Raw genomic sequence first — 16,858 nt, forward strand, 5'->3', positions numbered from 1 at the left:
GTGGGAGGGACGAAGGGCCTACGGAAAAGCCATCTTATTCGATAAGGAAATAGCACACAAGCCCCTACTTGGTGCGCCAACTGTCGATAGAATATCATTGGTAGTCCTCTAAGGGGTATCCCACGAAGGTAGATTGATCGGCAGAGAAGCGTGTGATCAAGAACAAGAAGGCAACAGAGACACATGAGTTAGACATGTTTAGGCCATTAGTATGACATAATACCCTACTCCTATGTCTATTGGTTTGTATTAGCTATCGTATGATATTGCGTGACTTTGGAGGGGGTCCCTGCCCACCTTATATAGTCCGAGGGTAGGGTTACAAGTCGGTTAGATCTCAAAGATAACTAGAAAGTAATAACAAATTACAGGAATCTTGGGATCATACGTATCCTAACAGATCTCGTAGTATCTTTAGGATATCTTCCTGGTGTCTTGCGAGAGGCACCGAGCAGAGTCATGCCCCGCAAGGCCTCGTCTTGTGGGTTGGGCCACCCCTGGGGGCGCAGCCCATGTGGTCCGCTGTGGGTATCTAGGGTCGTACCCCCCATAGTTCATATCTGCATGTTCGTCCAAGTAAGTTAGTCAGCCCTAGGAAGTAAGAGAGATGAGGGCGGATCTGCTCTCCAGCTGCTGCTACAATGGCCTCAATGGAACAAACCCTTTATGATCTGAATGCAACCCCACTGTTAAGATATGCATTATAGAAATTCTCCTATAGTGGTGTATTGAAACCCTCTGAAGCACCTACTTGGCCGTGGCGGCCCTCAAGTCTAGATGAGTCACTAGAGGCGGACCCTGTGGTCTAGGAGGTGGACAAGAACTCCTCCTCTGTGTCTCTGGCCTCGGTGTCACCTGGCTATGAGTATGACTAGAGCGGCGTAACTATGGCTAAGGTGCCTGCTCTATCTCCTCTGTCTGCTTTGTCTGCTCAGCACCCTCTGACTACACTAGTGGCTGTGTCTGCTGCTGTGGCTCCCCCGTCCCTCAAGCATGATAGCCCTAGCTAGACTACCATGACGACGCTCAACCTGCTCAATGGCTGCCCTCTATGCTGGTGAAAGCTGATCTGCAATGACAACACCACTCTGAGCTCCTCCTCTCTCTACACGCTCTGTGGCAGTGGCTACTGCTGCTGCTCTCACTGTATCAGCATCTGCAAACTTCCGCTTCTTTGATGTAGTCTTCTTTGTCCCCTTGCCTTTCACCTCAGCAGGCAAGCGAGGCAGAGGCCTTGGATCCTCATCACCTGGACCACCTCCGGCGTTCTTGACATATGCCATTGCTGGAGCTAAAAAGAACAACTACCACTGACAAGAATCAACTGCCAACTGTCACTTCCGAGGCTTGGCCTAGATCCATACTTGCAAGCTTGGCCTCGAGTTGACTAGCAACTACCAAAGAGACCTCAAACACACTGACTCGCTGCACGATGGAATAAATTGGATATATGCATAATTTCAATATACATCTAGAGATATGAAAACCTAAGAAGCAAGCATTAGATACGAAATCGGAGGCGATGGCTTGCTACCTGACAAATCGGTGACCAAAGTGAAGAGGAACGGATCACAGGGGCACCACCAAGAAAAATGCCTAGGGTTAGGGTTTCGGCGAGGCAATGCAGCGCTGGTCGGCGGCACTATTGGGGAACGATGAGATTGAGGCGGCTCTGGTGGCACAAGGCAGGCGCATGGGCACGGGTGCACCGTTGCTAGCATGGTGACGGCACTAGAGTAGGGCATGGTGGTGCGGGAGTGCTGCGGGCGTGCGGAGCAGTGGCATGGGCGAGCTACGATGGCGTAGGCGCGGCGGTGCGGCAGGCGACGAGGCGCGGCTGTGCGGTGGCGGAGGCGAGCGCGGCGGCACGACGGTTAGGGCATGGGCGATGTGACTTGGGCGTGGCATGGTTGCTCGGGAGCGGCAAAGTTGGCGTGGGTGACTGGATTAGGTCACGGCGCGACGTTATATGGTGGCCCCTAGATGTAATGGATAAGGAAAGAAGAAAGAGTTTGAAACCCGCACGTTTTCTACTGACCGAACGCTCCGGTGGCAACGACCAGAAGCTGCCACCCAGAGTCTGGTCGACTCCAGAGAGGTCCAAATCCTCTTGAGTCATGACCGGATGCGTCTGATCACCACTGACCGGACGTAGCCAGAGTCCGGTCGATCCTTAGATCTTCTTCTTCGTTTGACCGGACGCAAGGACGTCATCTGACTGGACGCAGGGAAAGAAGTGTTTCAGCGTCCGGTCACTCCTTCATAGCAACAGTTTACCTCCTATGAACTGATCGGACGCTGGACTTTAGAGTCCGATGCAGCGTCCGATCACTCTTTTTCAGCAAATCTTTAAAGTTCCTTTGCGCTGCCTATTCCCAATCAAATCCCAACTTTAATAAGACCCAAATAAACACCAATTAGGACTGATATGAGTGACCTCTCTCAAACTCTCAAATTTTTTCAAAGTATTTTGCCTTAGGCTATAAATCTTTTTAAGAAAATAGGCAATAAAAAGGTGATTAAAGAGAAACAACAAAACAACATTCATGCATATGTAATGCAATACTTGAAAGTAATTCTAGTTTCTTGTCATGTTTGATCCAAGGTTAAGCTTCTTCACATGCTTTTCGACGATTATCTTAACCATGTTAGACAAGCCCTAAATGCATTATCAAAAATTAAACATGTTGTATATTACAATGCAATGTAAGGGACAACATACGCTCATTTTCTAGTGAAGTTACTAAAATCAAGCACATTGAGCTCATTCCTCAACCGACAAAATGTAGCCTCATCTAGCAGTTTAGTGAAGATATCCGCCAATTGATCCTCAGTCCTCACACCTTCTAATGATATATCATTCTTAGCAACATGATCTCTAAGAAAGTGATGGCGGATATCTATGTGCTTGGTGCGAGTGTGTTGAACCAGATTATTAGCAAGTTTTACCGCACTCTCATTGTCACATAAAAGAGGTACCTTTTCTAGAACTACACCATAGTCTAGCAAAGTTTGCTTCATGTAAAGTATTTATGCACAACAAGCACCCACGGCAATGTATTCCGCTTCGACAGTGGACAAAGCCACACTATTTTGTTTCTTAGAGGACCAAGACACAAGCGATCTACCAAGCAAATGGCACCCTTCGGATGTTCTTTTCATATCAACTTTGCAACCGGCATAATCCGAATTGGAATAGTCAACTAATTCAAATCTAGCTCCTTTGGGATACCAAAGGTCAATGCTTGGTATGTGCTTAAGATACCTAAGGATTCTTTTAACGGCAATCAAATAAGCTTCCTTAGGATTAGCTTGAAATCTAGCACACATACACACACTAAACATGATGTCGGGCCTAGATGCAGTTAAATATAACAAGCTACCAATCATAGAGCGGTAGAGAGTTTGATCAACCATTTTACCTACCTCATCTAGGTTGAGATGTCCATTAGATGGCATTGGTGTCTTGATTGGCTTACATTCATCCATATTAAACCTCTTGAGAAGATCCTTAGTGTACTTTTCTTGAGAGATGAAAATCCCTTCTCTCATTTGCTTGACTTGAAAACCAAGAAAGAATGTAAGTTCTCCAATCATAGACATCTCGAACTTCTTCGACATCAATTCACCAAACTCTTTGCAAGAATCTTCATTTGATGATCCAAAGATGATATCATCAACATATACTTGACAAATGAAGATCTCTCCATCAAGCTTCTTGGTGAATAGTGTGGTGTCGACCTTCCCAATGGTGAAGCCCTTCTCAATGAGGAAATCCCAAAGGCGTTTATACCATGCTCTTGGGGCTTGCTTAAGCCCATATAGCGCCTTGGACAACCTATAAACATGATTAGGATATCTAGGGTCTTCAAACCTAGGAGGTTGATCAACATATGATGCGATGCGATGCAAGGAGGATACGAATGGCTTCAAGTCTTGCAACCGGTGCAAAGGTCTCTCCAAAATCTAACCCTTCAACTTGAGAGAACCCCTTTACAACTAGTATTGCCTTGTTTCTCACAACAACGCCTTGATCATCTTGCTTGTTGTGGAACACCCACTTTGTTCCAATAACTCTTACACCTTGTGGTCGCTCTTCAAGAGTCCAAACTTCATTGCGGGCAAAGTTGTTCAATTCTTCATGCATGGCAATTATCCAATCGGAATCTTGAAGAGCTTCTTCTACATTCTTAGGTTCAACACAAGAGACAAAAGAGTGATGTTCAATAAAAGAAGCAAGCTTTTGAGATCGAGTCGTTACACCCTTTGATAGACTCCCTATGATGAGATCTTGTGGATGAGCTTATAGTGAAGGTGAATTTCTTCTATCAACCACTTGAGGGGGAGGTTGTGGAGCATCAACATCTTATGCTTGTATCACCATTTGATCATGGGAGACATGAGTATCTTTATTTTCAACTCTCACATCTTTATCACCATCTTATGGCACATTTGATGAAGAAGGTGGATCAATCACTTATGCATCATCTTCATCATCTTTAGGCTTGATGTCTCCAACCAGAATGTTCTTCATAGCCTCCCTCAATGGTTCATCACCTACATCATCAAGATTCTCATGTGTTCCTTGGGACCCATTAGATTCATCAAATTCCACATCATATGTTTCTTCAACAAGCCGGTGGTATGATTAAATACTCTATATGCTTTGGACTTTGAGGAGTAACAAACAAGAAAACCAGTATCACAACATCTTTTAAACTTTCCTAGGTGTTGCCGCTTCTTGTAGATGTAGCATTTGCAACCAAACACCCTAAAGAAGGAGATGTCTGGCTTTTTCCCATTGAGCAACTCATAAGGTGTCTTGCCAAGAAACTTTTGAAGGAATAGGCGGTTGGATGCATAGCATACGGTGTTGATAGCTTCCGCCCATAGAGATTTGGGTGTGTTGTGCTCATTAAGCATTGTTCTTGCAAGTGTAATGAGTGTCCAGTTCTTTCTCTCTACTACACCATTTTGTTGAGGAGTGTATGTTGTGGAGACCTCATGCTTGATTCCAACTTTATCACAATAGGCTTCAATGTTTGTGTTGTCAATCTCTTTACCATTATCACTTCTAATATTTTTGAGCTTCACTTCAAACTCATTTTGTGCTCTCTTGGCAAACTTCTTGAAGCATGATGCAACTTTGGTCTTGTCATGAAGGAAGAACACCCATGTATATCTTGAGTAGTCATCAACAATCACAAGACAATAAAGATTTCCTCCCAAACTCTTATAAGTTGTTGGTCCAAATAAGTCCATGTGAAGGAGCTCTAGCACTCTTGTGGTTGACATGAAAGCTTTTGTAGGATGAGTGTTTGCAACTTGTTTGCCGGCTTGACATGCACTACAAAGCTTATCCTTCTCAAATTTCACATCCTTCAACCCTCTCACCAATTCATTCTTCATAAGCTTCTTGAGTGAACTCATCCCAACATGAGCAAGTCTTCTATGCCATAGCCACCCAAGTGATATTTTGGTGAATAGGCATGTCTTCAAGTTAGCATCTTCGGAGGTGAAATCCACTAGATATAGGTTGTTGTATCTAAATCCCTTGAATATAACTTGATCATCATCTTTCTTAGATACAACAACTTTCTTCTCGGTAAATAAGCATTGGAAGCCAAGATCACACAAATGTCCAATGGATAGCAAGTTGAAACTCAAGGAAGCAACATATAGCACATTTGAGATAGAATGATCATTTGATATTGCCACTTTGCCCTTTGAATTATCTCCAAATGTAATTCTTTCTTGTCCATCTACTTCTTCATCTAGTGAGGTGAACATACGAGGATCACCGGTCAAATGTTGTGTGCAACCACTATCAATTACCCAATGACTTCCACCGGTCTTGTAGTTCACCTACACATAAGAGATCAAGCTTATTTAGGGACCCATACTTGTTGAGGGCCCTTGACTTTCTTTACTAGTGACTTTGCAACCCAAATTTTCTTAGGCCTATTCTTGTTGGGAGATCCTAAGAACATAACTTTCATTTTTCCATTAGATTCCTTTCTAAGCATGTAATGAGCATTGAAAGCAAAGGGTCTAGCATGCTTGGGCAAGGGTTGGGGTGGTGGAGTTTGACACTCATGGGTAAAGTGGCCTTCTTGTCCACACTCAAAACACCTCTTTGGCTTTGACTTTAACTTATGTTGTTGTTGTTGAGCTTGAGCCTTCTTCTCTTGATTTGCCAAATATCCAATTCCACTTCTATCCATCTTCATGGCAGTGTTCATGAGTAACTCACTTTGAAGATGCTTGCCTCTTGTGAACTTGCTCAAGCCAATCTTGAGATGTTCTTTCTCCAACTTGAGCTTCTTGTTCTCTTCTTTTACCTCATCATGATTTTTCTCCATCTTTAGTTTCTTGTTCTCTTCTTTAAGTTTCTCGTTTTCTTCCTTGAGCTCTACATCATAATCATGATCAAGGTTCTCTAACACAATAGTGTTGGTGGTTGATAGCTTCTCAAGATCTTTCTTTAGCTTCTCATTCTCATTCTTGATCTTGACATACTCATCATAATCATCGGACTCAACCACTTGCTTGCCTTTACTACTAGAACCTTGCTCAATGCTCTCAACAATTAAATCATCACATGATGTAGCTATATCAATCTTAACAACATCGCTAGTAGCATCATATGGCTCATTGGATAAAAACTCATGAGAGATAACAAGATTATCATGACTAACCTTAAGGTTGGTATACTCTTCTTTTAGCATGTTATAGCTAGTGATGAGTTTATTATGTATCCCCTCAAGTTTGTCATGTTTTTCTTTAAGTTCTTTCTTAGAAGATTTGAGCTCCTTGAGTTTGGATGACATAGCATCATTTGCTTCTCTAAGCTCAACACTAGCCTTTTCCGCTGTGTCACATTTAGCTAAAAGAGAGTCATTCTTAATTTCTAGCTTTTCATTCTTAGCTCTTGACTTTCTAATGATCTTAGTGTATTGATTTAGCAATTTAACAAGATCATCATATAAAGGTGGTTCAAATTCATCATCATCACTATCACTATCATCATTGCTAGCATGATCATCACCACTACTACTATCATCATGGTAGCAGTGGTGTCGGTGAAGATGATGAAGAGTCAATCACAATTGCGGCCACCTTCTCATTCTCACTATCATCATCGGATGAGCAACTTGATGAATCAATGTCTGTGAGCTAATCACCGACGATGTATGCCTTGACATTTTTCTTCTTCTTGTGGAAGTCCTTCTTGCCATCTTTCTTCTTGTATGGCTTATTTTTTTCTTCTCATCTTTATCTTCATTACTTGAGTCATCTTTCTTGCCCTTGTACTTTTTCTTGTACTTGTCTTTCTTGGGCTTGGTGCATTGATGTGCTAGATGACCAAGTTCTCCATAATTGTAGCAATCCATCTTCGAGATTGGCTTCCTTCTAGTGCTAGTGAAGAACTTTTTTTTTCTTCCCATCAAACTTGATGCCATTCTTGTTGAGCTTCTTTAGCATCTTGGCGGTTCTTCTCACCATGAGAGCAAGACTTGCATCATCAACTTCATCATCACTTGAGCTCTCATACTCAATTCTTGCTTTGCCCTTCTCTTGGCTAGCCTTGAATGTTAAGTCTTTGTCTTTCTTCTTGGTAGAGGATGAGCCATCTTGTGGTGTGGTGTGCATGTGCATCTCATGAGCATTGATCTTTCCCAAGATTTGAGTTGGTGTAGCGGTGGAAAGATCTCCTTGATGAAGCACAGTCAAAATGTGCCCATATTTATCAATGGGGAGGACACTCAAGATCTTTCTTACAACATCGGATGGTTGTATTTGTGTAAGTCCAAGCCCATTGACTTCCTCTACAAGAACATTCAAGCGTGAGTATATTTCATTAGCACTCTCTTTAGGAAGCATCTCAAAAGAATTAAGCTTTTTCATTACAAGATGATAGCGTTCCTCATGCTCGCTCTTAATTCCCTCATGGAGCGCACAAATGTCTGACCATAGTGCATGTGCGTCCTTGTGGTTTCTCACCCGGTTAAACACATCTTTGTAAAGGCCTCTAAAGATGGTGTTTCTAGCCTTTGCATTCCATTTTTTGTAGTTCACTTCATCGCCTTGAAGGTGTGTGGGATCCCTAGGTTTTGGGAAACCTCGAGAGGCGGCTCTAAGAATTCCAACATCTATACGCCTCCATGCGGATTTTCCAATATGGAAAATCATCTCCCTCAAAGATAGAGGAGGTCCATCCCCATGGGACATCTTTCTCTAGGCAGTTAAGCCTAAATACATGAGCATGAGGCTCTGATACCAATTGAAAGGATCAAGATGCCCAAGAGGGGGTGAATTGGGCTAATTCTAAAATTCTTTGCAATAATTAAACCCTACACTTAGCTCACTTTACTCCTTGTGCCTAGAATGTGTTTCTAATGTTCTACTGCACAAAAGTTTAGCACCCTAAGTTCCAATCCTACTCTAGCATGACAATTTTATGAATGTAAAGACACGAATTGAATTGCTCAAAGTAAATGCTTAAAGTAAAGAGAGAAGGAGGAATGCCGCGATGTTTTGCCGAGGTATCGGAGAGTCGCCACTCCCCACCAGTCCTCGTTGGAGCACCCGTGCAAGAGTGTAGCTCCCCCTTGATCTGCACAAGGATCAAGTGCTCTCTACGGGTCGACACTCCATCACGGTGAATCACCTACAACCGCTCACAACTTGAGTTGGGTCATCCACAAGCTCCGCCAGATGATCACCAAACTCCCAATCACCACCAAGCCATCTAGGTGATGGCGATCACCAAGAGTAACAAGCAAGAACTCTCACTTGACCACAACAAGCCTAATGAGAAGGGTGGATGCACACTTGCTACTCTCTTTTTACTAATGAGGCCTTAATCTTGGATTCTCAAATCTCAATCACCTCACTAGACTCTTGCTCTCCTTGGCACTCTCAAGGGTGTTTCTCAGCTATTGAAATGGGCAAGAGTATCTCCTTGAGTGAATAGAGAAAGTATTTATAACCCCTCATTCAAAACAAACCGTTATGTGCCTCTGCGAGGTGACCAGATGCTCCAGTCAGTTCTCCCCGACACCAAGCAGTTAAGTTGTGACCGGACTCTGACCAGCGTTCGGTCAGCACTGACCAGCGTTCGGTCAGCACTGACCGGACGCGTCCGGTCATAAAAACTGCTCTCTAAAACCTTATTGATGTTGATCGAACTCTGACACTCAGCGTCCGGTCACTCTTCTCTCAGCGTCCAGTCGCAACCAGACGACTTCACCTTGATCAAATGAACTGATCGGACTCTACGCCAGTGTCCGGTCACACCAAAACCAGCGTCTGGTCAACATTTGACCCTCCATTCACTTCCAACTCACAATCATATGTGAATAAAGTTCGCTCCAATTGATATAAGGGCTACTTCAGAGCTACCTAGTGCTAGATTTGACAAGTGTGCATCACACCTAACTCACTAGACTCACCTAGGTCAAGCTATCCGTCCATACCCCCCTTAATAGTATGGCCAAAGGAAAAACCAAGTCCTAAACTACTCTAAGTGTTTCTTCAACACCAAACGACATTTAGAACTAGTCCATCCTTAACCTTTTTGTCCATCATTTGAAAACCGAAACGATTTCCATCGTAGGGGCATGACAACCATGATTGCCCAATCAATTGCCATTACCATGACCTAACTTAATTGCCTCTGCAAAACATACGTTAGTCATAGCAATCATGTATTATCATTAATCACCGAAAACCAACTAGGGGCCTAGATGCTTTTACGTTGCAAAATGTTGATGTAATTGTGTCAACCAGGCATCCCAAAGAAAGCATGCCAAATCCACAAATCTTTTGAAGCAACAGCTTCTAGTATAATTGTAGGCTCATGCACATGCCCTTTGTACATACATTGCCATTCATGAGGACAGTTTTCCACCTCCAGTGCATACAATATATGGACCCAAGCATACCAGGAAAACCTCTTCTTTCTCCAATTGCAAGTAATCTAGCGGTATCATCTTCATTTGGTGATCTCAAGTACTCGTCTCCAAAAACTTCTACAACAGCGACGACAAACCTTCTGAGACTTTCAATTGCAGCACTCTCACCAATACGAACATAATCATACATAGCATCAGTTGCTACTCCATAAGCTAACATCCGAAATGCTGCTATAATCTTCTGCAAGCTAGACGGACCAAGTGTACCGGTAGCATTCCTTTTTTGCACAAAATATTCATCGTGTTGTTCTACAGCTTGTAGTATGCGCAGAAACAATGTACGACCCATTCGAAACTTGCACTATAAAACAATTAGACACATATATAAGCATCTTTTCTACAAAATGTGTTTTATGGTATACCTTCGTCTAAAATAATTTGGCGCGTACGTTGGATCATCGGCGAAATAATCCTGGTATAGCCTCTGATGTCCCGCCTGTCTATCACGCTGAAGCACTCGATGCCCATGAACAGAACCCCAATGTTTTGGTTCTTCATCAGACTCATCCTCATCAATTACCGCATGTACGACATCAAAAAAGAAATCATCGTCATCACCTAACGACGATGAATCATCTAACACCTGGTTCATGAGAAAGCTATGTTGATCCATGGCAGATCCTTTTTTCTTATCTCGAACTAGAATTAGACAATATTGCGGAAGATCTTTGTGGTGTCGTAACAAGTCGACAAGAGGAGGACCGCTAGCAGAGAACAGGCAAGGACACAGGTGATGGCGATGAGCACAAGCTTGATGGCGGCGCTAGCATATCTGGAGATCAGCCTGTCCTCGTACGTGTATTGTAAGGTTGGAGACCTGGAGTCACCGTACCGGGAAGGATGAGCGGACAGAAAAGGTCAGACTTCAGGAGCTACGGAGGAAGGAACAACTGGCCAACGAAACAAGTCAAGCACGGAAAAGTCAGAATCCAACTAATTCTGTTTCTAGCCCGTCCTCATCCAACTAAATGGCGATGTGGCAAGTTCAAAAATATTTTTGGGTGCAAAATATTAGGGAGCTGCTGTGGAGGAAACTAGTTTTTGAAAAACAATTATTTAAGAGAGCCTTCAATACAGAGTTTTGGGAGTTATATTTTTGAGAACTCTTGGAATTGCTCTTAGTGTCCTGGTAAGGCCTAGCGACCATCAAGGCCTTCAACCAAATAGCCCCTCGATGTCAAATGGAGTTAGTTCTATTTAACACATAATCATCACAATCTATTTCCTAGAGGAGTTTTCTTTTTTCTGGAGTATGGAAGAATTCGGGAACTCGGAGTGCTGATACAAAGTGCAAGTTGACTCAACCTCTCACAGCAAATCAGCGAGCAATATTTTTTAGCCTGATTTTTCAGCGAAGCGAATAGGACGCATCGGCTGTTGTACGTGTTGAAATTCAATTTGGGCCCAATTGTAGGAATTGGGAAAACTATGATCTTTGTGCTGAAAACGACAAATGCTAATACTGGTGTCTTGAAATTGTTCGGCTGTGATTGATCCTGCTGCTGCAGTATTCATATTCACTCATACCTGCAACATTTTCCCGCATAGTACAAATCTTGCCACTGCAGCCGCTGAGGCTGTGCCACGATATGCGCCCCGTTAGTTTCGCTTATAAGCTGTATTTTTTTAGCCAATGAACAGTATTTTTCTCTTACAATAAATCAGACAACAGTATTTTCAGTCATAGCTTATCAGCTAAACGAACAGGGTGATAGTATGCATCTCCCTTTTCTCTGCTCTATTAGTATCTTTACTTTGATGGAATATTGGAATTAGTTGTTGTACTAGGGGTGACGACTGACGAGTGAGTTTATCAGTTCTAATTCTCAGTGCCAGGATGAAACTTGCAGCAGGATGGAACTTGACTTAAAGAATACAAGTTACTGTCAAATTCGAACCCAATCCAATTTCCATGTGCACATGTACCATCTTGCAGCAGATGATATGCCGTTTTCTTTGCATTATGGCGCTTTTCTCTAATCCACGTGCCAACACATCGCTGATGCCGCTGCGATTTGCCACAGTTGAGTGCTAATTGAACCGGGTAGTTTATCCGTCCGTCTGTCAGAGCCTCACATACCACGCACCAGGACCCAGGAGGCAAGCAGGCAGAGGCAGGGAGGCCACCTGGACGGGCACGCGCACCGTCCCCCTGTTCACTGTCCCCTCGAGCAGCTCCGCTGATACTGTATGGACTTGTATAATACAACATGCTCGACACACCATCAATGTTAAGCATCTTCAGGGATTAATCAAGTCCTGAAACGGGACTCACGGTGATGGGAACAGCGAGCCCTGCTGCTTTTGTTTGTGCTGCTAGAGTGCTAGTAGCGGATAAGGTCTAGTGGAAGCACGGATCCGATTCCAGACAAACAAAATAAAAATAATGCAGTTGCATCACATGTCAGAAATTATTACGCGTAGTGCTAACTGGTAGTAATATCCAACTTTGGGCTAACATGTCTTAACTGCTCATACTGCCAATAAGCGGCTATTAAACTGTCAGTCACACTGCTGGCTGGACCCTTTCATGGCCCATGCCTAGCAGCTGCTGGCCAGTGTAAGCTGGACAAGTGTCTGAGCACACGAATAATTGACTTGGCTTGGTTGCCTATAAAGATGCGGACGCTAAGCTCTAGCTCGGCACAAATACCAGCACCACCACTCTTCCTGCTGCCCATCTGTGCTCTTCAGTTCATCAGTTGTAGTGCTCCTGATCTCTTCAACTCTGTCAACATCCTCCAGATCCTGGGAGCTTCTAGTACAGCGAGTCCGCGATTTGGAAGCAGATGGGAGCTTGATTGGGGAGCGAAGATGATTGAGGTGTTCATCCACGAGGAGTACGTGAACAAGCGCCGGGAGCAGAAGAAGCAGCAGCAGCAGCAGCAGCCGCAGCGGCGCCGGCGGCACTTGAGGGCGCTGCAGATAGAGATCGACAAGCTGAAGCTGCCACCGGCAACCGCAGCAGCCCCGGGCCAGCAGAGGCCGAGGGATCAGAACCAGCACGCCGACGTGCCGCGCTCTCCCGTCGGGTCGCCGACGGCGGATGCGGCGACATTCCGGGAGCATCTCTTCGACTACCTCAAGCCGTATTAGCACCTGCTACTCCCTCCCTGGCTCCTGCACCTTACCTTCTGTCGCTACAGCGGCGCACTGATGATATGCTTGTGTGCATCATGTGCTCCACTTCCCGGTACCGGATAGATGTGGATGTATTTAACCTCTTCGGCTAGTGGAAATGAAATGTACTGACCTCTCGCTTCTTGTTTTGTTTGCATTGGAAGCTCTAGATTGCGTGGGAAATGGTTCTTTATTTTTTTTCAGTTTTATTATTACATACAATCCAGACAAGGCATCTAGCAGAGTGATACATGATGCATTCTCCTACCGAACTATATTCTCTCGTGCCTCCGATGTGACGAGAAGATTCGCATGTGCATTGTGCTGTGCGCTTCGGCTCAGTTCGTTGCAGACATATTCCCAAAATCTGGCCTCTTCTTCCACTGTGGATTTCCCACTGATATCACAGTATGAAGCACCCCTACAAGTTTTGTGTATAGATGAAGGAGAGAACGAAGAAAATATAGTAGGAAGAAAAAGAGAAATCGGAGGAAGAGGAAAATCAAGAAGCAACATGGTGGAGATGCCCCCCTAGACGGCATGGTCTATCAACAATTGACGACATCTATACCACACATTTTCTCGTACCAGCAAACATGTCTGTGCGTTACAACGAAAAATAAAATGAAAGATTTTCATATAATAATTAAATTTTTTGGTTTGGATAATAAAAAATCAATCATGTTTTATTGTTGCCCACGTCACTACACCTAGGCAAATGTATATGACCTTTTTTTATCTAGCTTGTATATACAGCAGCACGAAAATAAATCGATCATGTTTTATGGTTGCCAACGTCACTACACCTAGCCACACGTATATGGCCTTCTCTTTTTTTTTATCTGGGGCAGCACGAAAGTTACAGAATCAAATTGCGCATAGCACCTGGACATATTGCTCTTGCTATACACTTACCGTCTAAATTCATAATAAAAGCAATGTACCTAGAAAAACCAATACATCTTATAATTTGGAATGGAGGGAGTAATTGTAGTATCTGATTAAATTCAGTAAGAACTAAGAAGTTAGTTGCCGTCGTGTTAGGAATTGATTTGTCGGTTGATGCTTTTATGATGAAGACCTCTCTCGATTTCAACGTGGCAGCCCTCGTCGAGGATAGCACTGGTATATACATACATTTTCTAGATATATTTATTTTAATTATATTGAACGAGAAACTGCTTAGCTGATTTAGGCATAGATCATGATTATTTCTAATTAAAACGATATTGATAATTTAGTGGTGAGAATATTTGTTTATTAGGATGGATCAAGGTTCCAAAACTTGTGAAACTATACTTATTTTTTATTTTTATATGTGAAAGCATCTAAGCCCCCAGTTGAGTTTCGATGATTAATGACGACACGAGATTATTATGACTAATGTGTGTTTTGCAGAGGCAATTTGAGTTAGGTCATGGTAATGGAAATTGATTGGACAATCATGGTTGTCATGCCCCTGTCGATGAAAATCGTTTCGGTTTTCAAAGGATGGACGACAAGGTTAAGGACGAACTAGTTCTAAGTGTCGTTTTGTGTTGAAGAGACCCTTAGAGTGGTTTAGGACTTTGTTTTTTCTTTGGCCATACTATTAAGGGGGTATGGTCTAGTAGCTTAACTTAGATGAGTCTAATGGATTAGGTGTGTTGCACACTTGTCAAACTTAGCACTAGGTAGCTCAGGAATAGCCCTAAGATCGATAGAAGTCAACTTCATTCACAAAGAATTTCGAATTAGAAGTAAATGGAGAGTCAAATGACTGACCGGACGTTGGTTTGGTTGTGACCGGACGCAGCATGGAGAGTCTGGTCAGTTCATTTGATCGGCAACAGCAATCAGAGTGCGACCAGACGCTAGACACCAGTGCTCACCGAACACGACGCTAGCCATATCTGTAGCAGCGTGGACAAGCTATTGACCACGGACCAGACACTGAACAGAGAAATGACCGGACTCTGGGTGCCAGCGTTCGGTCAATATCAGTAAGGTTTCAGAGAGGGTTTTTGATGACCAGATGCGTCCGGTGGGCGCTGACCGGACGCAGGACAGAGTCCGATCAGAGCAAACGGTTTTTTTTTGACACGCTGATGTATTACACGGACCGGTGCGTCCGATCACTTTGACCGGAGCATCCTGTCACCTTGACCGGAGCGTCCGGTCATCCCAATACTTGCTGAGTTAGACCTCAATCGTTACGTTTTGAATGGGGGTACAAATACATATCCCACTCGTCTATTTGAGGTCTCTTGCCCATTTTTTAGCTGAGAAACACCTTTTGAGTGCAAGGGAGAGCAAGAGCCTAGTGGGGTGATTGAGATTTGATAATCCAAGATTAAGGACCTTATTAGTGCATAGGGAGTAGCAAGTGTGCATCCACCTTACTCATTAGGCCTGTCTTGGTCAAGTGAGAGTTTGTGCTTGTTACTCTTGGTGATCGCCATCACCTAGATGGCTCAGTGGTGATTGGGAGCTTGGTGATCATCCGACGGAGCTTGTGGATGACCCAAGTCATTTTGTGAGCGGTTGTGGGTGATTCACCGCGATGGAGTGTCAAAGAATCAGCCCGTAGAGAGTACTTGATCCTTACCCAGATCAAGGGGGAGCTAGACCCTTGCGCGGGTGCTCCAACGAGGACTAGTGGGGAGTGACGACTCTCTAATACCTCGGGAAAACATCGCCGTGTTCCTTTCCCTCTCTTTATTTTGAGCATTTACATTTGAGCAATTCATTTCATGTCTTTACATTCCTAGAATTGCCATGCTAGGGTAGGATTGGAACCTAGGGTGCAAAACTTTTGTACGGGAGAACAATAGAAACACATTCTAGACACAAGGGGTGAAATGGGCTAAGTGTATGGCTTAATTATTGCAAAAAATTAGAATTAGCCTAATTCACCCCCCTCTTGGGCATCTTGATCCTTTCAATTGGTATTGGAGCCTTGTGATCCCTAAATTAGGCTTAACCGGCTAGAGCAAGATGTCCCATGGGGATGGACCCCCTCCTATCTTTGAGAGAGAAAATTTTCCTTATTAGAAAATTCACATGGAGGCATACCTAGAGGCTTTAGATGTTGGAGTTCTTAGAGCCGCCTCATAAGGCTTTCCAAAACCTAAGGATCCTGCCAACCTTCAAGGCGATGAGGTTAACTACGAGAAGTGGAATGCAAAGGTTAGAAACACCCTCTTTAGAGGCCTTTGCAAGGATGTTTTTAACCATGTGCGGAACCACAAAGACGCCCATGCACTATGGTCGGACATTTGTGCGCTCCATGAGGGAACCAAGAGTGAGCGTGAGGAATGCTACCACCTTGTGATGAAAAAGCTTAATTCATTTGAGATGCTTCCTAGAGAAAGTACCAATGAGATGTATTCACGATTGAATGTTCCTGTAGAGGAAGTCAATGGGCTTGGACTCACACAAATGCAACCCTCTGATGTTGTGAGAAAGATCTTGAGTGTCCTCCCTATTGACAAATATGGGCATATTGTGATGGTGCTTCATCAAGGTGATCTTTCCACCGCTACACCAACTCAAATATTGGGGAAGATCAATGCACATGAGATGTACATGCACATCACTCCATAAGATGGCTCTTCTTCCACCAAGAAGAAAGATTTGGCACTCAAGGCTAGCCAAGAGAAGAGGGGCAAAGCAAGAGTTGATCATGATAGCTCAAGTGATGATGAGATTGATGACGCAAGTCTTGCTCTCATGGTGAGAAGAACTGCTAAGATGCTCAAGAAGCTAAATAAGAATGGTAA

General features: G+C 43.7%; 1 protein-coding gene and 1 pseudogene across 1 annotated transcript; one reads left to right on the top strand and one right to left on the bottom strand.

Annotated features, from left to right (window-relative positions):
- LOC136470002 (uncharacterized) overlaps window positions 1-10,590 on the bottom strand; it is a 42,454-nt pseudogene extending 31,864 nt beyond the window's left edge.
- A 2,051-nt stretch (window positions 10,591-12,641) lies between these two features.
- LOC136473675 (uncharacterized) lies at window positions 12,642-13,271 on the top strand. Its single transcript, XM_066471324.1, has one exon. It carries the CDS (start codon window positions 12,792-12,794, stop codon window positions 13,071-13,073), a length of 282 nt encoding a protein of 93 aa, XP_066327421.1. The 5' UTR covers window positions 12,642-12,791; the 3' UTR covers window positions 13,074-13,271.
- Window positions 13,272-16,858: the final 3,587 nt, after the last annotated feature.

The sequence above is a fragment of the Miscanthus floridulus genome, chromosome 8 (genome assembly GCF_019320115.1).
Source record: "Miscanthus floridulus cultivar M001 chromosome 8, ASM1932011v1, whole genome shotgun sequence".
NCBI lineage: Eukaryota > Viridiplantae > Streptophyta > Magnoliopsida > Poales > Poaceae > Miscanthus > Miscanthus floridulus.

Bases quoted from the DNA above. Each gene is read 5' to 3' on its own strand.
- LOC136473675 (XM_066471324.1), top strand. From the start codon at position 12,792: ATGATTGAGGTGTTCATCCACGAGGAGTACGTGAACAAGCGCCGGGAG.